Source organism: Chlamydomonas reinhardtii, chromosome 1, assembly GCF_000002595.2.
Source record: "Chlamydomonas reinhardtii strain CC-503 cw92 mt+ chromosome 1, whole genome shotgun sequence".
Lineage (NCBI taxonomy): Eukaryota > Viridiplantae > Chlorophyta > Chlorophyceae > Chlamydomonadales > Chlamydomonadaceae > Chlamydomonas > Chlamydomonas reinhardtii.
In genome coordinates, this window is record NC_057004.1 from 355,622 (window position 1) to 375,331 (window position 19,710).

At 64.0% G+C, this 19,710-nt stretch overlaps 5 protein-coding genes across 7 annotated transcripts; 4 read left to right on the top strand and 1 right to left on the bottom strand.

The window, feature by feature from the left end:
- Positions 1 to 74: 74 nt before the first annotated feature.
- Positions 75 to 5,006, top strand: CHLRE_01g002201v5 (uncharacterized protein). 2 transcript variants are annotated; one of them, XM_043058113.1, is made up of 8 exons: positions 75 to 216; positions 457 to 910; positions 1,292 to 1,409; positions 1,537 to 1,694; positions 1,955 to 2,251; positions 2,523 to 2,824; positions 3,039 to 3,431; positions 3,609 to 5,006. In XM_043058113.1, the coding sequence occupies exons 1-8, from the start codon at positions 112 to 114 to the stop codon at positions 4,836 to 4,838; spliced, it is 3,057 nt and encodes a 1,018-aa protein (XP_042928029.1). In that variant the 5' UTR covers positions 75 to 111; the 3' UTR covers positions 4,839 to 5,006. The 2 variants fall into 2 exon arrangements, with proteins under 2 accessions (XP_042928029.1, XP_042928028.1); XM_043058114.1 differs by having other exon boundaries at positions 3,042 to 3,431.
- A 288-nt stretch (positions 5,007 to 5,294) lies between these two features.
- On the top strand, positions 5,295 to 8,546 carry CHLRE_01g002227v5 (uncharacterized protein). Its single transcript, XM_043058116.1, has 10 exons — positions 5,295 to 5,672; positions 5,816 to 5,900; positions 6,182 to 6,314; positions 6,567 to 6,662; positions 6,864 to 6,916; positions 7,073 to 7,114; positions 7,247 to 7,314; positions 7,429 to 7,480; positions 7,597 to 7,663; positions 7,814 to 8,546. Exons 1-8 carry the CDS (start codon positions 5,371 to 5,373, stop codon positions 7,430 to 7,432), a joined length of 783 nt encoding a protein of 260 aa, XP_042928030.1. The 5' UTR covers positions 5,295 to 5,370; the 3' UTR covers positions 7,433 to 7,480; positions 7,597 to 7,663; positions 7,814 to 8,546.
- A 48-nt stretch (positions 8,547 to 8,594) lies between these two features.
- Positions 8,595 to 12,246, top strand: CHLRE_01g002234v5 (uncharacterized protein). 2 transcript variants are annotated; one of them, XM_043058117.1, is made up of 11 exons: positions 8,595 to 8,947; positions 9,062 to 9,146; positions 9,364 to 9,514; positions 9,604 to 9,699; positions 9,821 to 9,873; positions 9,987 to 10,028; positions 10,161 to 10,246; positions 10,517 to 10,579; positions 10,722 to 10,788; positions 10,951 to 11,055; positions 11,371 to 12,246. In XM_043058117.1, exons 7-10 carry the CDS (start codon positions 10,185 to 10,187, stop codon positions 11,044 to 11,046), a joined length of 288 nt encoding a protein of 95 aa, XP_042928031.1. In that variant the 5' UTR covers positions 8,595 to 8,947; positions 9,062 to 9,146; positions 9,364 to 9,514; positions 9,604 to 9,699; positions 9,821 to 9,873; positions 9,987 to 10,028; positions 10,161 to 10,184; the 3' UTR covers positions 11,047 to 11,055; positions 11,371 to 12,246. The 2 variants fall into 2 exon arrangements, with proteins under 2 accessions (XP_042928031.1, XP_042928032.1); XM_043058118.1 differs by having other exon boundaries at positions 10,161 to 10,228.
- Positions 12,247 to 12,294: 48 nt separating this feature from the next.
- CHLRE_01g002250v5 (uncharacterized protein) lies at positions 12,295 to 16,477 on the top strand. The gene is made up of 5 exons (XM_043058119.1): positions 12,295 to 12,878; positions 13,527 to 13,579; positions 13,800 to 13,934; positions 14,440 to 14,679; positions 15,024 to 16,477. Exons 1-5 carry the CDS (start codon positions 12,641 to 12,643, stop codon positions 15,183 to 15,185), a joined length of 828 nt encoding a protein of 275 aa, XP_042928033.1. The 5' UTR covers positions 12,295 to 12,640; the 3' UTR covers positions 15,186 to 16,477.
- A 577-nt stretch (positions 16,478 to 17,054) lies between these two features.
- On the bottom strand, positions 17,055 to 19,414 carry CHLRE_01g002300v5 (uncharacterized protein). The gene is made up of 6 exons (XM_001700320.2): positions 19,298 to 19,414; positions 18,802 to 18,856; positions 18,512 to 18,585; positions 18,240 to 18,368; positions 17,959 to 18,035; positions 17,055 to 17,693 (listed from the first exon to the last, which is right to left on the bottom strand). The coding sequence occupies exons 1-6, from the start codon at positions 19,364 to 19,366 to the stop codon at positions 17,579 to 17,581; spliced, it is 519 nt and encodes a 172-aa protein (XP_001700372.1). The 5' UTR covers positions 19,367 to 19,414; the 3' UTR covers positions 17,055 to 17,578.
- Between the last annotated feature and the right edge of the window lie 296 nt (positions 19,415 to 19,710).

Genomic DNA, 19,710 nt, shown 5'->3' on the forward strand with positions numbered 1-19,710 from the left:
AAGCATGCGTGCGATTAACGAGCGTGCGAGTTCGGTAGAGTTTTTGTTTCTTTCAATTCTATGGTACTCATAATGAACATGACTATAGCCGCATAATATTTGTAGCCCACCATGTCTGGAAGGCCGGTGCCATGGGCGAGCTGGGAGGAATGGAATGCACTGCGCGAGGACCTATGGAGCGGCGACGCGCAGCGGCAGGAGGCTGGCTTGCAGCAGGTGAGATAAGGCTTGCATCCATGCATATGTGGGCAAGCAATGCAGACCCCGAGCCGCCGCCCCCGTGCCGGCGCGACCCAGGCTCCGACCCCCGCCCCCCCCCCCCCCCAACGCTCCCGCCTCACCCCTCCCGCGACTCCCGCTGCACCCGGCGCCCTATTGCTGAGCACGTCCAGTACCATCCAAACGCACCCACACGTATGTCACACATGTGTGTGTGTGCCCCTGTGTCCCGCCCAGGTGTGCGCCTGGCGGCTGCGCGGCAAGCTGCCCCTGGGCGTGGACTCCACCGCCCTGCTACTGGACGCGGCGCGGGCCGACCAGGACTGGCAGCGCGGCGTGGCCTGGGCCGCGGAGGCGGAGGCACAGGCAGCCGCGGCGGCGGAGCGCGCCGCGGCAGCGGCCCGACACGCGCACCAGCAACAGCAGCGGGCCTCCGCTGCTGCTGTTGCACCAGCGGCCGCGGCTGACGCCGCCGCCGCTGCCGCTGCGGCTGCCGCTGCCGCGGAGGCGGAGGCGGAGGCGGCTGGCGCCGCCGGTGCGGCGGCTCGGGCTCAGGCGGCAGTAGCCGCAGGGGAGGTGGCTCTGCGGCTGCGCTACAGCCTGCCGCTGGTGCGTCTGGTCAACGGCATCAGCGACAGCCAGCAGCGGGGCCGGGTGGCGTCCAGTGTGGCGGTGCTCAGCGACGCCGCGGGTGGGTGGGTGGCTGGGTGGGTGGTTGGATGTGTGTGTGCGTGTGTGTGGAGGCGTGTGTGTTGTGTTGTGTTGTGTTGCGAGGTGGAGGGGGGAGGGTTTGGAAGTGCATGCCGCAATGAGGGGCCGGAAAGGGCTGGCGGGTGCACTGAGGCACGGGCTCAGGTCGTCTGTGGCGGGAGGTGGATGGCGGCGTGTGCCAGCAAGGCACTGGCCGCCACTGGAGGTAGGACCTACTCATTGGTCTCGGGCGCATGTGATTGTGGCATTTTGACGCCGTGGCTCTAACCGCTCCCTCTCCCTCCCTCCCTCCCCTCTCCCTCCCTCCCTCCCTCCCTCCTCCTCCCTCTCGCCCTCTTCCTCCCTGCCTCTGTCGCCTCAGGCCTGCCGCGCGCGCTGGTGGACGTGCGGCACGAGGCCACGCACAACGAGCTGCCCAGCCTGCCGCTGCTGAGGGCGGCGGCGGACAGCGGGCTGGACTGGCTGCGGGACAGCTACTGGTGCGGGAGGGGGGGGGAGGGCGGAGGGCGGGGGAGCCATGCTGTGCTGCTTTGGGTTGGGCTTTTGTTGAGGATGTGCGCGAGACAGAGACATACATGCACGCAAACCCACACGGACGCCACGCAGGGACGGGCAGGCGGCGGCGCTGGCGGCGGCGGCGGCCCGCATCGGGGCACTTCTGGCGGCGCTGGCGGACAGCTGGCGGGCGGCGGCGGCGGCGGGGCTCAGCGGCGGCGGCGGCGCGGCCTCGGACGACGACGATGATGAAGACGAGCTGGCCTCAGGTGGGGCGTGGGCGTGCATGCATGCATGTGTATGTGTGTGTGTGTGTGTGTTTAAAAGCACAAGGAAAACAACATGTCTGTGTGCTTTGCTAGAATGCAGAAGCAGCGAGGGTCAACGACGTGCGTTGGTCCGAGGCAGGGTCATCAGCTGTACTGGCGCGTGTTCGGTGTGTGCGGCCCTGTAGCGCCTCCCTGGGCTCGCGTTAGCACCCGCACTAGCTACTCACCCGCACTGTTTAACACACACACATTGTTTGTAGCCGCCACGGGCGCTGCTGGTGCCTCTGCATCCGCCGCCGGCGCCGGCGCTGCTGGTGCTACAGCCTACAGCGGCGCGGAGGGTCAGCGCGTTCGCAAGGAGGCGTTGAGCGAGCTGCGCGGCCTGGTGCCGCCCGCCTTCACACACGAGCTGCTACAGCCGCTGCTGGACTGCCCGCAGCTACTGCCGCCCGAGCCGCCCGCGGCTGTGGCGGCTGCGGCGGCTGCTGCGGCGGCCCCGGCGCTGTCGCAGCAGCAGCAGAGGCAGCAGGCAGCGGAGGAGATGGCTTGGAAGTCGGGTGGGTGGCTTGTAGTGTGTGGGCATTGTGATGTGTGCGCGGCCTGCTGCGTAACGATCTCTCGAAGTCACTCTACATTGTCAGCGGGTGCGGTGGCGTCACCACTGGAGTCAGCCGCGCCAGGGGTCTCGCGCATGGTCTTAATCTGTGCCACCCACCCCACAGTGGTACCTGGACCCCCTTGCACGCCCCACCTCCTCCTCATCCTTCTCCTGCTCCTGCTCCTCCTCCTCCGCCTCCTCCTCCTCTTCCTCCTCCCCACGCCCCGCAGTGATGCAGCAGCTGGCCAAGTGGTACCCCCGGCTGCGGCCGCTGCTGCTGCAGGCAGCACTCAGCCGCCTCACAGCACTGGCGGCAGCTGGGGCGGCGGCGGCTGGGGTGGCGGCAGCAGCAGCAGCAACGGAAACGTCGGCGCCAGCGCCGGCGGCGTGGAACTGGCAGGGGCCTCCGGGCACGGGGCAGGCGGCGGCGGGACTGGGCGGCAGCGGTGGCGGCCAGGAGGAGGGGCGGGCTGCGCGTGCGTGTGCGCGCTGGGTGCGGCGCCTGCTGCCGGCGTCGGTGTGGGCGCAGCAGGTGAGGGGAGCGGGCGGCAGCTGGCGGGCGGGAGGTGGCGGGCGCATGCGTTTAGGGTGTGCAGGACTTTGGGGGAGAGGGGGTGGGGTCGTGGGGTGGGGTGTTCTTTGTGTGCTCTGGGTAGAAGCCTGGATGTGACAGGTACATGCTTTTTCGCGGCCATGAGACCAACAGCCTGAGTTTGCCCTGGTGCCTTTCTCTCCCTCCTCGGCAGCAGCAGCAGCAGCAGCAGGTGCAAGGCGCAGGGGCAGCAGGCAGGTCTCCTGGGCCGCCCGGCGGCCTCACACCGGGCGGAGGCGGAGGCGGGGCTGCAGGTGGCGGAGGCGGCAAACGGAAACAGGCGCAGGCGGGCAGTGGCGGAGGCACTGGTGCAGCTGGTGGCGGCGAGGGGGCGGGGGTTGAGGCGGCGCTGGACGGGCCGCTAGGTGTGGAGCAGCTGCAGGAGCTGCTGCGGCTGGCGGCGGGCGGCGGCAGCGCAGGGGCAGCAGCGGACGCAGGCGGAGGCAGTGGCGGAGGCTCGGGGGCTGCGACAGTTGCGGGGGCAGCGGCAGGGGCAGGGCCAGGGCCAGGCGGCGCCAAGGTGACTGTGGCGTCGCAGCTGCTGCAGGTAGGTCCCGTGAGGGCGGGCTGGCGGGCCCCAGCCATGAAGGTGTGCGGGCATTCACCAGCGCAAAGCAGGAGAGGTGCACCCCGCTGGAAGCTGTGAGAGAACCCTCACCTTGAGACATGATGTGCTGCCTACTAATCTGCGTTGTAACGCGGTGCCGGCCGCCTGCTGCTGCAGGAGCTGACAGCGCTGCTGCGTGCCGCGCTGGAGGCGGCCCAGGGCCCTGCCATGGCCGCGGCGGCGGCGGCAGCCGCAGCGGCGGCAGCGGGGGTGCCTCTGTCGGGCCGCGCGGCCAAGCGGCAGCGGCAACTGCTCAAGCAACTGGGTGGCAACGGCGGCGGCGGCGCCAGCAGCAGCGCTGGCGGCGGCGGCGGCGTCTATGGCGGCAGCGGCGCAGCAGACGGCGGCGCCGGCGCCGACGGCTCCCAGCGGCCGCGGTGGAGCCGTGTGGAGGGCTGGACCCGCGCCGCCATCGGCTGCCTGCCCTGCCCGCTCAACCCCAACGGCCGCATGCCGCCGTTGGCCGGCCCGCCGCCGCCGCCGCATCTAGCGCTGGCGCCGGGGCTGGCGCCGGACCCGGGCTGGGGGCCGGCGGCGGCTAGCTCTGGGGGCGGGCACCCGGGGGCGCCGTACGGCTCAGCCGGGGCAGGGGGCCCAGTGGCCACGGGTGCGGGTGCGAGGTCTGCGACGTTGGGTGCAGGGTCGGTAGCAATGGACGTGGATGTGGACGCTGCGGCTGCGGGCTGGTGCCTGCCGCCCGAGGAGCTGGAGGAGGAGCTGGCGGCGGGGGACGTGGGAGTGGAGGAGGCAGACGGGGTGGAGGTGGGGGCGGAGGAGGTGCAGGGGGGGCCGGATGCGGAGGCGGGGGCGGAGGCGGAGGCGGAGCAAGGGGCAGCCTACAACGCCGAGGCCGGCACCGAGCCAGGGGAGGAGGAGGACGACGAGGAGGAGGGCGAGGAGGAGGAGGGTGAGAAGGAGGGGGAGGGGGAAGGGGAAGAGGAGGCAGAAGAGGAAGGGGAGGAGGATGATGAGGGGGAGCAGCCGGAAGCTGAAGCAGGCATTGGCGTGCGCGCCGCGGTGGCGGCCGTGGGCTGGTCGGCAGCAGCTGGCGATGGCGGGCAAGGCGGCGCTGATGCTGGTGCGGGTGACGGGGGCGGCGAGGGAGGTGATGCGGGGGCCACAGGCGCAGGCGCTGGTGTAGGGGGCGGCCTGTTTGGCGCGCTGCTGGTGCGGGTGCGCGGCGGCTCGGCAGAGCTGGAGGGGGCGCCGGGGCAGCAGGGCGCAGGGCAGCAAGGGCAGGAAGGGGAAGATGAGGCGGAGGAGGAGCAGCAGCAATGGCAGGCGGCAGGGCTGTTCGGCGGAGGTGGCGGCGGGGCGGCGGCGGGTAGCATTGGATTCCTGCTGTGAGTGCGAGGGACTTGACTGTGGGGCTGCGAGCCGGACACCCGGCTCCGCCGACTGGCCGGGGCTCCATGTGCAAGCCCCTGAGCCTGTGTGCGCCCGCTTGTGAGTTATGAAGTGCATCGTCCGTTATACTTGTTGTCGGTAACCTCCACTGGTCGCCAATAAGGACATCACCTGGACATATGCCGCCCCGACCCGCTCCCACCCAGCCGTTGGGCAATCCCAATCACCCCACCGCAGCCGGTGTCCACAGCCCCCTACAGATACCCACGCACAACAGCAGAAGTAGCAGCTTTCGTCTACGGGGAGGTGTCGGACCGACAGGGGGATGCATTCCTACGACGGTCGGGTAGGGGTGTCGGGGAGCGGGCACGGGGTTATCTCGGGTTGTCATGGCAGCAATCGATGGAGCGATTATCGGTCAGGGCTTCTGAACTGGGCATATATCCTTTATATGTACTAAAATGTTTGGCGCATGTGGTAGCCAGGTCCACTTCTCGCGAGCGATAGCATGCCGCCGCAGTTTCACAGACAAATGTCCACAGCAGCGCTGCCCTTGGCAGTAGAGGCCGTGCTAACAAACGCTTCTTCTAGCTCCCATGTGATTGCTCGTGCTGGCATCTGTGAGCCAGCGACCGACGAGAAGACGACCCTAGCGCCGGCCCGGCCAGGGCCAGCCCCCACGCCGTCGCCTGCGGTGGCCGCTGCCGTAGCGCGTGTGCTCCAGGCCTCATGTCGACTTGGCAGCCTGGGTGGCATTGGAAGCAGCCGGGGCCCCTGCCATGGCGCTGGGGGCGCACACAAGCCAACAGGGCTGCTGGTGGGCGGAGACGTCAGGTGCGGCGCGCAGCGTGAGAGGCTTGCCTGGCTTTCGGGGATGGGGTGATGGGGGCAAAGTGCCTGAATCCGGCTGACACTCTTTGGGGCTTGGAGCTTCAAGGGCCAGCATTTAACACAGCAGCGTGACCCGGGCAATGCAGTACGGCTGTGGTTCAAGGCGCCGGCAGCGGCAAGGTAGCGACCGGTCGTGCGGCGGCTGGCCAGTGGCAGCCGCATGAGCTCGAGGTAGGCACGAGCAGGGGAATTCCATGGGCAAGAGGCACTTGCTGTGGTTGTATTTCAAGCGCTGCTGGGACCTCGTGGCAATAGGACGCCTTAGCACCCGCCGTGTTAGGGCAATCACAAGCAGTCCGGTGATGGCCTTGGGGATACCGTATGATAAGCCTGCATGCCCACGTACCTGCATGGCTACTGGATGCCCGATTCATACTCCGCCAACCGGGGCACAGCGCCACCAAAGAGCCCCACGAAGTCAATGCCCGGATCCATAAACCACTGCGCCACAGGTGTTGCTTGCCGCGGCCCAGCGGTTGAACACCGCTGCAAGGGGCGCTGGCAACAGGACTTCTCGGGGAGCGGTGAGAAAGCTGTCGTTGCCAGCACCCCGTGGGGAGCTGGCGAAGATGATGGTTCAGCTAGGTGCGTCGTGTGCTGCTGACACAAGCAGGGTGTTAATGCGCTGCCTGCCTGCCTGCCTGCCTGCCTGCCTGCCTGCCTGCCTGCCTGCCTGCCTGCCTGCCTGCCTGCCTGCCTGCTTGCCTGCCTGCCTGCCTGCCTGCCTGCCATCGCGCACCTGAAGGCGGTCACTTCCTACTGGCAGCCTACGCCTGTGTATGTGCTGTGTTTGCAGCGGCTCAGCGGCTGACAAGTGGTGGCCCGTGACTGTTACAGGTTGGGACCCAACCGATGCACGGGAGCGCATGCGGCTTCGCACCAGGCTGAGCCAAATGCGCGCGCGACTGGACCACGAGGAAAGCCCTGAAGAGGGTGAGCCGCCGCTCAGCAGCCTGTGGAGCAACGTTACCAGCCCCTTACGTGTCATCACGACCTGGACGATGCGATGCGGTGTTGGCAGGGACGGTAGTAACGTGTACGTGTGTTAACCACATGCCTGGTGCCCTATGAATGAGAAGCCGGTCCACTTCAATGTGCTAACTTGTGTAGTGTGACATGTGCGCCCCCACCCAGTCATGGGCACAACCAAGTGTGCAAGGCCCCGGAACGCGAGTATGCGATGGACGGTGAGCGATGCTGGCGGGGCCCCAGGGGTATCATACAGGCGAGGGATGGTGTCAGGGAGATTGGTGAGCTGAAGCGAAGTTGTAGCGCCCCCTTGCTGGGCTCCGCTGGGCTCACCTTTTCAAACCTGCGCACCCTGTTTGTCACGTGTATGACAGGCGTGGTGCCGTGATGCCTTCCTCACCCTGCCTGGCTACCAGGTGTGTGAAGTAAGGCATGTGGGTATACCGTGGGTGCGTGTTACGTACCAACTTACGTAAGGCGTTCACCTGGGGGCATGCAGAATAGCAGCGGAACATTGTGCTGTGGTTGCTCTATCAACACGCACACAGGGAACATTTGACGACGTGTGCGCGGTGCTGCTTGCGAACCCCAACATTGCCCCGCTGCTGGACCACAGGTGCGAGCGGCTGTTTAGCTGGGCCTGGTAGTTGTCTGTGGGCCTGCAGGTTGTCCATGGTGCAATTTCACGGGGTTCTTTAATAAACCTGTGATGCTTTCAGGATGCGTGCAGATAAACGCTCCGTTCCTCGCTGGCGGAACTGTGTAGGATGCGCCACCGCCAAGTAAGTGGCGCACGCACGCCACTGCTCACGCATAACGCGTTCCGCTTCCGCACTGCCCAGGCTACACGTATGTCTATTGCACTGCATTGCTGTTTGGAACTCCGCTCTCTTCACAGGTTACCCGGCGTGGTCAAGACTGGCGAGAAGCGGGGCGGAAGGCAGGTCTACCGCTACGATCCACAGGTACAGAACCGCCGGAAGGGGCAACCAGCCGTGTGGCCTTGGATCAACAAGTTGCTGTGTACCGTATACAGTCTCTGCCCACCTGCGTCTCTGCCCTCCTGTGTCTCTGCCCCACATGAACATAACAGCCGCTGAAATGGCTGGCCGCAGGCTGGAGAGCTGCTTCAGGCCGCCGCAGCAGCCAAGCACAGGCGAAAGCCAAAGGGAGGCAAGGGGGAGGCGTCCATGCCACACCTGGGCGCCGGGCAGTAGCGAGCAGGCAGACAGAGGGAGGCGGTGAGGCCGGGAGAAAGAGGGAGGCGGTGAGGGAGGGAGGCGAAGGAAGGCTGTGGGACAGTGGGAGGAGGCGGCATCAGGGCCTTGTTCAGGGCCTTATGCTCGTCGTGAGGACGTGGTGCAGCAGGACCGAGCGAGGCAGCAGCAGCAGCAGTGCGTGCGTGTGTTCGCGCTGGGAATGCCAGTGGGTGGTGGGCACATCTTCTTTGATGCAGGATGGGAAGATCAGTACCGTATGCCTACGGGATACATGGCAGGTTCCCCATACACGTTCGAGTACTTGCAAGGCAGCAGGAGGAGTAGGCGTGGCTGCGTGGGGCCTGAGTATGGTAGTTCATTTTGGGCATCCCGGTAGCGGCGCAGGAGAACGAGGCCAGAGAAGCCCAGAGGAGGAGAAGGCCGCACGGGCCCGAACCTAAAATGCCAATGCGGTCCTCATCGTGCCGATCGGGCCACGCACAGTAGCAAAAGCAGCAGCCTTCGTCTACACGGAGCTGTCGGACCGACGGGGGGATGCATTGGGGATCGTCGTGGAGGCCTGGAGGGGGCACGGGGAGGGGCGTTATCATGGAGCGAGCATCGATTCAGCGTCTCAGTCACCAGGAATTTATAAATCATATTACCGTATATGCTTCAATTTATTATAGCGCGTAAGGTAGCGCGAGGTCCACTTCTCGCAAGCGATAGCATGCCGCCGGCCTCGCAGTTTCACAGACAGTTGTCCACAGCAGCGTTGCCCTTTGCAGTAGAGACCGTGCTAACAAACGCTTCTTCTAGCTCCCATGTGATTGCTCGTGCTGGCATCTGTGAGCCAGCGACCGACGAGAAGACGGGCCTAGCGCCGGCCCGGCCAGAGCCAGCCCCCACGCCGTCGCCTGCGGTGGCTGCTGCCGTAGCGCGTGTGCTCCAGGCCTCATGTCGGCTTGGCAGTTTGAGTGGCAGCAGCCGGGGCCCCTGCAATGGTGCTGGGGGCGAACATCACGTGACAGTGGTGGGCAGCGACGGAAGGTGCGGCGTGCAGCGTGCAGCGCGAAAGGCTTGCGTGGCTCTAGCAGTCTTGGGATGGGAAGAAATGGGGTACAACGCATCTGCGTACCTGAGTATTTGAACCCGGCACTGCAGGACGGCCGTGTCTCAAGGCACCGGCAGCGGCAAACCTGTGACAGGGCGCACGGCGGCACACCAGTGGCAGCCGCACGAGCTGGAGGTGCGTGCGTGCCGCGCGCTGGCGGTAACGTGTTCCCACCAAGTCAATCATGCCTTCGGCACCGTCCGATTGTGTCCGTGTTGCGGCAATCGTCAATTTATGTGGAGACTTAGGCAGATGGTTCTGCGCCCATTGCGCTGTGCATGCCGTCGAACGCGCGCGAAAGGGCCTCGCTTTAGGCTCCTCCGCGAATATTAGTATGATGACTACGCCGCAGGTGGTGCTAGCTGCGGCCCTGCGGTTTCGGGCGGCCCAGCAGTCAAGATCCGCTGCAGGGGGCGCTGACTACGGGACGCCACATGAACTGCAAATTAAACGGGCACCGCGAGCGCCCGTTGGAGAGGTGACGAAGATGATCTTGCAGCTAGGTGCGTCCGCGGGTGCCAGCGTCTGAAAAGGCATTACGGAGGCCGCCTGTATGCCGTGTGACATTGGCCTAGCGCGCGTTGTGGAACAGGTTGGGACCCGGCAGATGTACGGGCGCGCAGCAGGCTGCGCATCAAGCTGAGTCAAATCCGCGCGCAACTCGACCATGGGCAGAGCCCTGAAGAGGGTGAGGCGCTCATATGGTCACGGCGTTAGCGTTACCTTGGTGCTTCGTTGCGTATTGGCTGCATGCAACTTTCCGGCACTTTCTTATTTAGTAGTATGCCCACTGTGGCGCTTATGCACAGTCACGAGCACCACCAGGCGCGCAAGGTCGATCAACCAGAACCTGCGGTGGAGGGTGAGCGATGCTGGCGGGGCTACAGGCATGTTCATAGCTGTCGCTCGCTTTGCTTCGTTTTCCCGCCCCTAATCGTCTCACTAAAGTTACCATGTTTGCCACGCGTTCGTCAGGTATGGTGCCGCGACGCCCTGCGCGCCCTGCCTGGAAACCAGGTGAGCAAGGAGTTCAAGGTAAACGCATGCCGACACACTTCCGTACGGACAGCATTGCGCACGGACAGCATTGCGCACGGACAGCATTTCTGCAGCATGGATCCTGCCTGCTGCCACACGATGTGCACGCAGGGAACATCCGACCAAGTATGCGCGATGCTGCTTGCAAATTCCAAGATTGCTCCCCTGCTGGACCGCAGGTGCGAGTTGCTGTTTGAGTAAGTGACAGCGCTTTTTCCAAGTGGCAAGCGCGGCGGGATCTGAGGGCGACAGGGGGCAGTCCTGTCAACCTGCTGATGGGGATTGGCTGCATGCTGCATGAACAATCGTGTGGACTCGCTCACGACCGACATCAGCTTGGACCTGTTAGGGGATAAGCAAGGTGGCTACGTTCCTGCCTTCTGCCAAACACAGTTGGAATGGCAGTCACACGTTGCCAATGCCTACTCCAGCGCGGTGACGTGTGCATGACCCCTGCTTCCGTTCAGGGTACATGCAGGACAACGCTCCGTCGCTCACTGGCAAAAGTCTGTGTTCTCCGCCATTGCCAAGTAAGTAGTGTTGGATGCGTGTGTATGCTCCTGCGTGCACAGTGTCTATGCGTATGCTTATGCACAGCGCGTTCACTTTGTGTCCAGCTTGTTTGTACGTTGCTCAGTACGGTGCGGCCGACGTCTGCCGGTATCTTCACAGGGTACCTGGTGTGGTGAAGACCGGCGAGAAGCGGGACAGAAGGCACGTGTACCGCTACGACCCACAGGTACAAAACCGCCGGAAGGGACAACCAGCTTTTGGCCTTGGATCAACAGTTTGCTGTGTATATTGCTGGCCCCTTGGTGATTGCTTATTACGTCCACCATGACTGCTGTACTGCGGCTGACAGACTGACGGCATCCGACGCCGCGCCTGTGTTTGCTCGCAGGGGGCAGAGCTGCTTCAGGCTGCAGCCAAGCGCAGGCGGAAGACAAAGGGAGGCAAGGGCGAGGCGGCCATGCCGCACCTGGGTGCCGGGCAGTAGTAGAGGGAGGTAGGCGCTTACAGTCAGTTTTGGGTTTGGGGCCATGCTTGTACGCTTCGCGGTACCGCTGTGTTGGGTATGCAGTGCGCAGCGGAGGTGCAAGCACACCTGGTGTGAACCGTTTTGGGGTCGTTGGCCGTTGGGGACGTGCCCCACACGCGTGGGCTACTTGATCTGCCGCATAGGAAAGTGTCATGGGGCGGGGACATCACGTGGTGTAGACAAGGGTGCAAAGGGTACTTGGAGATTGCACCTGGATTCCCAAGGCTGCACTGCAATCGATAGATGCACAGCATCCGCCGCTGTGCCTGTGTTTGCCCGCAGGCGGCAGAGCCGCTTCAGGCTGCAGCCAAGCGCAGGCGGAAGACAAAGGGGGGGGGCGTCCATGCCGCACCTGGGCCCCGGGCAGTAGTAGGCAGGCAGCGGGAGGGAGGGAGGTGCCGGGAGAAAGTGGGAGGCGGCGCAGGCGGAGCGAGAGCTTCGGAAGGAGTCAGAAGTCTTTGGGAGGACTGGGAGGAGGACTGGGGCAGTACGGCAACTGCGTTTGCGCTGGTAGTGGCACTTGCAACATATGGGACGGGTTAGTGCATTGGACCCTTGCGCTTACGGTACACGTGCGCATTCCCAAGTCCTTCTGCGCAGGACTGTGCATCTCAAGCCCACGGTTCACGGTATGTGTCAGGTGTTTGAGCTGATCGAAAGGGCTGGAAGGGCGCAGGCCAGCAGGCAATCGAAGCACCGGTCGTGCAATCATGCAGTGGCATGCGTGTCCGAAGTGATGAGACTGCATACGGTAAGCGGGCCAGTACTTCTGGCCTGCCAGCAGGGCGCACGGGAAGGGCGTGTCAGGCAGATGGCGCTCCAGGTGTTGTCAGTTTTGGGTTTGGGGGAACTGGGGTCGTACTTCTACGTTTTCTTGGTATTGTATCACTATTGTGGACGTGCAGCGAGATTTTGTGGTGTTTAAGCCCCCGTGGTGTGGAGCATTCTGGGGTTGTTGGCCGTTGGGGACCGCCCCGCACGCACGTTGTGCTTAGGAATGGAGAACCAGCGTTGGCACGGCACGCGCCCCCCCTGGAAACTTTAAGCTGAGACTTGACTATCTTGCGCGTCCATGCCGCTTTGGGACATGCTCAGCGATAAATGCGCAAGGCCGAGAACAAGTTCGCCCATGACCCGGCGGGTCGTCCGAGTCGCTTATTGGCGCGTTACACATTATCAAGCACAGCAGCAACTCGAGCGATAGTTAGCTAGTGTCAATCTTTTATGGGGCAGGCCTGTCAGTGTGGCGAGCTGGCCAGGGTGTTCTGTAGTTCCCAAGGCTTCTATCAAGCGCGAGCACGGGCTTGTCATAATATTACTCTGAATCTCCAACTTTAAACATAAGCCGTTGAGTTCGTAGAGTTGGCATTTGTGAGCCCACCACTGTATCAACAACCCGGTCCTCTGCACCACCCAACAGCGTTGCCTCCAACTTTCGCGAGTCTTTGGGTTTGCGCTCGCGGCATTGGCCGCTGAGCTAGCTACGTGTTTCTTTCTTGCTCCAGAAGCACGGCAGGCGCTGGCGTTTTCTGCAAGAAGCCTCGCCTGAAGAATGCTGAACCACAAAGTCCACAGCCGCTCGGCGACGCTAGGGCAGCGTCGGTTAGTAGTAGCCGGCGCGGCGAGCGTGGGGAGACGCGCGCAGGGTCGCGGCCGTCCCTCAACGGTGCTGCTTGCCCACGCCACTACGCTGCACAAGCCCCACCAAACGCCATGCCCAGCGCCGGCTCCAGTTCCTGCGAGCCTAGCGAACAAACCACGGCTCAGCTACGTCGGGCACGCCATCGCAGGTGAGGCGTCTTACTTCGGCCATGCATGGGCGGGCGCACACCGCGCAGCAGGCAGCGCGGCGGGCGCCAACGGCATGCTTGGGCAATGTCACATGTGCATTCTGTAACTGGGTTGGGCCCTGAGGCTCGAGGTCCGCATGGATGGGTGTTGCACTCCTCTGGCTGGGGGAACGGGCCGCTGAGCGGGCCGCTGTGCCTCGCGCCAGGATTCAGATGCACGCCGCGCTGCCGGGGATGCAACTGATTTAAGGAAGCTTAGCAGACAGGGGACACGGGCAGGGCGGGGGCACGTGGCGCCAACCGGGTGCAAAGCCACTGCGTGTGTGTGTACGTGTGTGAGCGTGTGTGTGTGGGGGGGGGGGGAAGTAACGAACCAGAGGTCCATAAGTGCATGCTCATTAGAGGTGGGGCGGGGAGGTGAGCGGCGAGGGGCAGGGTAAGCTGACTAAATCACAGGCCATCCTGCCGAGCCTTGCTCGCTGTGTGGCCGCGGGTGGCTGTGCTAACCAGGGTGACTGCCCCGCCTCGTCGCCGACGCGGGTGCTGGCACATGCACACGGCTCGACGCTGCATGCTGAGATCACGCATCCGGACGCACATGACTGCATGACCTAGTCCTACCTCGCCCCTGCCCCCGACACCCTGCAGGTAGCAGCGACGGCATCAGCCCAGACAAGACCATGTACGGCACCCGAGTTGAGGTGCGTGTGCGGGGTAGGCGGGTTCGGCCGGGCCGGGGAGGGTATGCGGGGAACGGGACATGTGTGCTGAAATGTGTGGGTGTGGTCGTGGTGTTTGCGGCGATGGGTACTGGTTGGCTGAAGGGAGGGTTCCAGCTACTGGGGGAAAGGGGTTCCAGCCAATCCCCCCCCACCACACACACACACTTTCCGCGCCCGCCCCCACCCGCCACTCCCGCAGGAGGCCCAGGGCGGTGTGCTGCGGCCGCCGCCCATCTCCAAGCCGGACACCGAGTTCGAGGCCAAGCTGGGGGTGCAGTTCGTGGAGGGGCGGGAGGGCATCGTGGTCACCGAGCTGAACGAGCTGTTCGAGAAGGTGGGGAGGGGCGTGTGTGTGGGGGGGCTGCGTGGGGCGGGGGCGGGGGCGGGAGGGGGGGGGGCTGCAGAGGCTTCGGGACTTAAAATGGGGTGGGACTGGGGGGGGGGAGAGTTGAAAAGACAGTTGGTGTCTGAAAAGACAGTTGGTGGGTGCATAGAGCATGGGGGCAGCCCGAAGGCTGCCGGGCGCACAGGCAGGGCAGCAGCATGAGGGGGCGGGGGGCCAACGGGGACTGAGGGCTGGAGGGACGCGAATGGGCCCTTGGGAGGAAGCGGCCGGAACCGGGCACGCGGAGCGCCACGGGAAAGGGCAGTGGCTGAAGGGGGGGGGGTAGGATGGACGCATGGTCATATGTGCGGGCAAGGAATGGGACAGAGGCATGGGGCCCGGGCACATGTGTTCTCACTGGGCCCCCCGTGCCCCTCTTTGGCCACGCCACCCTCACCCGCCTGTACCCACCTCCGCTCTCCTCCCTCCCTCCCCATACCCTATCACCCCCCAGGTGGGCTTCCCCCGCCGCGACCCCGACCGGCTCAAGGTGGCTCTGGAGAACACCTACCACGTCATCTGGGTGCGCAGCACTCGGCAGAGCCGCCTGGCCAAGAACGGCCAGATGATTGGCTTTGCGCGCGCCACCTCGGACGGCGTGCTGAGCGCCACGGTGTGGGACGTGGCGGTGAACCCCGCCTGGCAGCGCAGCGGGCTGGGGCGCGCGCTCATGGAGCGGCTGACCAAGAAGCTGGTGGGTTGGGGAGGGGGGGAGGGCTAGCAAGGGGGCGGGAGGGAGGAGGAGACGGGTGGGTGGAAGGGGAAGTACGGGGTTGAGGGGAGGCGGTTGTGGGAGGGGAGGGAGCGGAGACTTGGGGAAAGGGGTAAGGGGATGCAGGTGCCGACCGGTGTGTCGTGCGTGTGGCGAGTAGGGCAGTTCAGTGCCCCAGCAATCCACACACACGCTCACACACTCCCTACACCCAACGCACCCAACACATCCCCCACACGCCACACACACCCCACACGCCGTCTACGACTTCCTTAACTAAGCATGAATGTAAATCCCCACCCCCAACCCCCGCCCACACCCCGCAGGTGGAGGACGGCATCCCCACCATCACGCTGTACGCGGAGCCGCAGGTGGTGGGCCTGTACGAGAAGCTGGGCTACGTGCGCGACCCCGAGGGCATCCGCGGCATGGCCTTCCAGCGCAAGAAGAAGGAGAAGGCCGGAGCGGGCGCGCTGCTGCGGGTGTAGAGCGGGACAGGAGCGGAGAGGTAGGGAGGGAAGGGGGGGCTGGGCAGGGGGAGGGAGAGGAGGCGGTTGTTAGACCGGGGCTGGGCGGTAGCAGGCCCGGCGCTTGGGGTTCGTTTGGTTGTGTGTAGGGCGGCTGCGGCCTGACGCGGCTGCTGCGTTGGCCGCTGCAGGCCCGGCAGCGGGGAGTCATGTGTGTGTGTGTTCAGTACGGTAGTGGGTTGGTACGCGTTGTTAGCAGGATGATGGAAAGGACCGGCTTAATGAAGGCACGGTGAGAGGTGGTTTGGTTTACAGCGGCAGTGGCAGCAGCAGCGGTGGCGTCTTTAGCCGTTTGGCGCGCGCGCTGTGTACTTGTATATGGATTTGGAGGTGGGTGTGGGTGGACGGGGGGGCCACCGCCACCAGGCACACCAGAGAGGCACTCCGCAGATTTTGGGAAGACACTGCGGTGTGCGGGCGCTAGTGGTGTGTATGTGTGTACGCGTGGCCCTGCCAAGGGGCTTGGGGCGCCTGCATGAGCGAGGGAGCGATGAGGGCCACGGGCTTGCGGACTGGGGGCCTCAGGTTGCGGCAGCCAGTGCTGGGCACAGCCGTGCCCGCCGCTGCTGTGGGGGTGGACATGTACGTGTATGTGTGCGTGTACGGTACATGCGGCGACACGGGGTAAGCACATGCACACGCACACGCACACCACGAGGATGCGGGCAGCGCCTGTGCGGCTGTCGAGTGTGCGCGCAGTGCGCCTCCGATGCCTTGCCAATGAGCGGTGAGCAGGGGGATACTAGCGGGGGACACCCCTGGCGGTGAGTTAGCAGTCCAGTCCAACTCGCGCAGAAAGTCGGATCCGTTCACCTTGCATACTCGACAAGATTTTTAACCAGTAGCCCAAAATTGCGAAGTCATGTTTGATTGAAGTTGCATGGAAGATTGAATTACGAGTGAGCGGCAGCACAGGTTAGGATTGTGGAGCGTACTGTGTATGTGTGCGTGTGTGCGCCAGGTGTCCCAATCAGACATGGATATGTGTGTATCTTTGTGTGTTATGACTACCGTAGAAGGTATCCCTGAGTGGATTGTGACGACGTTTCCGCCCGGGGCCCCGGAACGCCATCTGGCGGGTGGCGGTGGCACTGTGGCAGTGGAGGCGCCCGAGGCGGGGCTGCCGGGGCGCTGCGCACAGGCCGCCCGTGGCCCGCCTGCAGGGCGCCGGTCCTGGAAGGTGGCGGAGGGCTGCTCGCGGCGGCCAGACGCGCCAGGTTTGCGGCGGCCGGTCCATGTAAATGCAAAAGACGCAGCCGCGTCGTGCCACCCTGGGGTGTGAATGGTGTTTTGCACAGCGCACAGAACGGAAACTGATGGTGAGGCCACTTGGCATATGACAGGTGTTAGCGGCTTGCTGCCAGCAGTACACTGGTGCCTTGCAGGTGTGTGATGGGACAGTGGCAAGGCAGGTTGGTAAGGTCCCTTAGGGCGCAGCTAATTCCCATACCCAACAAATGGCAAACAGTTGGCAGAGGCAGGGCAAGAGTGCGCGGCTGGTCTAACGCCGGAGTTACTGTACCGACGAGTTGCTGGCTGGCTGGAAGTTTGCTGACGCGCATTCCTCACGCTCCGGGCGCCCGGCCAGGCGATAGCACCACACAGACACACCGCAACGCCACACTCGCGAGGCAGAGCCGCATCGCACCTGCAGGAAGGTGACCAGCGTCCACGGTGCCTTGCAGGTGCAGGGCGCACTGATACACAACTGATACCGTAGTGAGGCACTGGTCGCTGCGTCAGCACACGCAGCTGATAGTGCAGCAGGTGCGCGCTGTCATGCACGTGGCTGTTCCAGGCTGCAGTGTTGATGCCCGTCCTGGTCAGAAGCGCGCACCTGGTCCTCTACATGTAATCTGACCCAATACCGCTCCGCTCCGCTGCTGCTCCATTAACTGGTCGCAAGTAGTATTCCCATTATGACTTGTTACACTTTGAAAGGACACGCATGCATTCCACAACGCACGCTATGGAAAGACGAACATGCATGCCAGGATCGTCACTATCAACAAACACGAATGCGCTTCGTACGTGTACACACAAAACAACTACATCATCGTCCGAAACCCGACACCTGGACAACAACTGTCAACGCATGCCTGGCATATGCCCCTGCCATGAAGAGCAGCCCCGCAACACAATCCATGCCGCGGAAGCGCCAGCCGCACAGCCATTAGCCGCCGACTTCCACAGTCCGCCCTCGCCCGACATGCCAAATTGCTCCATGCAGACTCTAACGTGCCTGATCACAGCACAAACTCCGATGTCAGGCCCTCCCGGCGCCGCGCCTGCAGCGCCGCGCCCAATCCGCGGAGCGTACACGCCCCCGGTGCGCACTTGCTGCAGCAGACCGCTTAGGCCAGCTGGCCGCAGTCGGCAATGGCGATGGTGGCGCGGGTCTTGCCGCTGGACGAGCCGTAGCCCTCCACCTTCTTGACAACGTCCATGCCCTTGCAGACCTTGCCGAACCTGCGCAAGGCCAACAGCGTTGCAGAGGCCGCATCACAAATGATCAGTCGCAGGAGCATACCCAGGCCCGGCGCCTGAGGACTGTTTTGTAGCGCCCCTGACAAGGTTAACTAGCTGGGGTCCCAGGTCGGCATTGCATCATGCATAACGGCATGTCCTCATCCTGTACTTTGCGCGCTCTGCAAACTGGTGACTGCGTCTGTCTCTCGCTTCGCGGCAAGTGCTGCTGTGCCCGTATTCCCCACACTACCGCACCACTACTCACACGACGTGCTTGCCGTCCAGCCAGGCGGTCTCCACGGTGCACAGGAAGAACTGCGAGCCGTTGGTGTTGGGGCCGGCCTGCAGAGCGACGAACAGCACAGCGACATAGGTGCCAGCCAGTGTTGGTCGTGCAGGTGCGGCAGCCATCATCTGGAGTAGTCGAGGCCGCGCGGCACGGACCTCCAGCGGCAACGATAACACCATGCTCCAGTGCAGTCGCTGGCCACACCGACAGCGTCACACCACTCCCCTCTTTACAGCGTTCCCCCCGACCCCACTCACGTTGGCCATGGACAGCACGCCGGGGCCGGTGTGGCGGTGCTTGAAGTTCTCATCGGGGAACTTCTCGCCGTAGATGGACTCACCACCGGTGCCGTTGCCGCGGGTGAAGTCACCGCCCTGGCACATGAACTGTGGAAGGCAGCAGGAAGGGGGGCAGGAGCAGAGGTAGGCGTTATGGTCGAGGGAGGCATATCCACGCGCCCGCACAAGCATGGGCATATCCTACTGCGCTTGCCAGCGCGTACGGTAGCTCCGTGCGCCGAGCAACTCACGTTGGGGATCACACGGTGGAAGGTGGAGCCCTTGAAGTGCAGGGGCTTGCCAGAGCGGCCAACGCCCTTCTCGCCTGTAGGTAGCGGAGGGGCGGACTCAAGCGGAGCGCCAGCTCACCCCGTGCTGGAGTCTCTCAAAACACCCCGTTCCGCGCGAGGCCGACACTGCTTGACTGCATGATACCATCATTTGCCATTCCGCATAAAGCATGCCATTATCCCTGATAGCGCATCCGCGCCTGGGGATACCGGGCACCTAGATCGCGGCATGTGCGCGAAGTCGGGCTCACCGGTGCACAGGGCGCGGAAGTTCTCCGCGGTCTTGGGCACGTCGTCGGCGTACAGCTGCAGTGCAAAGAGAAATAATGGTCGGGCGTCAACGTCGGTTAAGGTCGACAAGCCTGCCGCACGCGGGTCGCCTTTCGGCGCCACACAAGGTTGCCATATTGCCGAACGCAATTTCTCATTCGTAACACATGAAACTATGCGCACACCAGCTAGCGCCCTAAATGTGATGCGTCAGAGCCACGCCGAAGGTGCGGCATGCCGTCAGCGGAGACAACTCGGCGCTGCAGCCGGGCGCGCCCTACGCAAGCCCACTACAATCCTTCAAAGGTGCTGCTCCGATTCCAGCTAAGCAGAAGCGCCCAGACCACAGCCCAGCGAAAGGAAGGGCGCCAGATCGCGACGGCGTGTTCCTGTCCGCGCTCCGAGACAGAAACGTGCTGGCCCAGCAAAATCCTCGCCCAAAGCCTGTAATGATGGTCGCTCGCGCTCGAAACGCACCTCCATCTCGATGCGGCCCACAGGCGCGCCATCGGCGGTGATGTCGAAGAAGACAATGGGGTTCGGCATTTTGGCTGTGTGTGTAGGTAGCAACGACAAGAAGATGTTGAACAAAATAATTGTGTTACAGCGGAGCTTAAAATGCAGTTCTCAAGGGGCTGCATGGGTCCCCATGCAGGACAGCAGACTGGTTCTGACTTCTGACAGCCGCTGCAATCCACACCAGAGCTGCAGCGTAGTGTTATTTGTAGCATGCACAAAGGTTTGCACGCTATCGTCATGGCATGGGAGCGCTGGGGTAAGGGCAGCTGGAGAACAACGGCGCACAGCGACGTGCAGCGACACGTGCAGCGATCGACTTGCCCCTTCCCCGTGCTGGTCGCAGTGCGGGCGTCGGTCCCTGATACATATCC

Excerpts from the sequence above, each read along its gene's own strand:
- CHLRE_01g002201v5 (XM_043058113.1), top strand. The coding sequence starts at position 112 with ATGTCTGGAAGGCCGGTGCCATGGGCGAGCTGGGAGGAATGGAATGCA. Across the intron at positions 217-456 it reads AGGAGGCTGGCTTGCAGCAG|GTGTGCGCCTGGCGGCTGCG; the intron begins GTGAGATAAGGC and ends TGTCCCGCCCAG. Across the intron at positions 911-1,291 it reads GGTGCTCAGCGACGCCGCGG|GCCTGCCGCGCGCGCTGGTG; the intron begins GTGGGTGGGTGG and ends CTGTCGCCTCAG.
- CHLRE_01g002227v5 (XM_043058116.1), top strand. The coding sequence starts at position 5,371 with ATGTCCACAGCAGCGCTGCCCTTGGCAGTAGAGGCCGTGCTAACAAAC. Across the intron at positions 6,663-6,863 it reads CGAGGAAAGCCCTGAAGAGG|TCATGGGCACAACCAAGTGT; the intron begins GTGAGCCGCCGC and ends GCCCCCACCCAG. Across the intron at positions 6,917-7,072 it reads ACGCGAGTATGCGATGGACG|GCGTGGTGCCGTGATGCCTT; the intron begins GTGAGCGATGCT and ends CGTGTATGACAG.
- CHLRE_01g002234v5 (XM_043058117.1), top strand. The coding sequence starts at position 10,185 with ATGCTGCTTGCAAATTCCAAGATTGCTCCCCTGCTGGACCGCAGGTGC. Across the intron at positions 10,580-10,721 it reads GTGTTCTCCGCCATTGCCAA|GGTACCTGGTGTGGTGAAGA; the intron begins GTAAGTAGTGTT and ends GTATCTTCACAG. Across the intron at positions 10,789-10,950 it reads TGTACCGCTACGACCCACAG|GGGGCAGAGCTGCTTCAGGC; the intron begins GTACAAAACCGC and ends GTTTGCTCGCAG.
- CHLRE_01g002250v5 (XM_043058119.1), top strand. The coding sequence starts at position 12,641 with ATGCTGAACCACAAAGTCCACAGCCGCTCGGCGACGCTAGGGCAGCGT. Across the intron at positions 12,879-13,526 it reads CGTCGGGCACGCCATCGCAG|GTAGCAGCGACGGCATCAGC; the intron begins GTGAGGCGTCTT and ends GACACCCTGCAG. Across the intron at positions 13,935-14,439 it reads TGAACGAGCTGTTCGAGAAG|GTGGGCTTCCCCCGCCGCGA; the intron begins GTGGGGAGGGGC and ends ATCACCCCCCAG.
- CHLRE_01g002300v5 (XM_001700320.2), bottom strand. The coding sequence starts at position 19,366 with ATGCCGAACCCCATTGTCTTCTTCGACATCACCGCCGATGGCGCGCCT. Across the intron at positions 18,586-18,801 it reads CTTCCGCGCCCTGTGCACCG|GCGAGAAGGGCGTTGGCCGC; the intron begins GTGAGCCCGACT and ends CGCTACCTACAG. Across the intron at positions 18,036-18,239 it reads GCGTGCTGTCCATGGCCAAC|GCCGGCCCCAACACCAACGG; the intron begins GTGAGTGGGGTC and ends GTCGCTCTGCAG.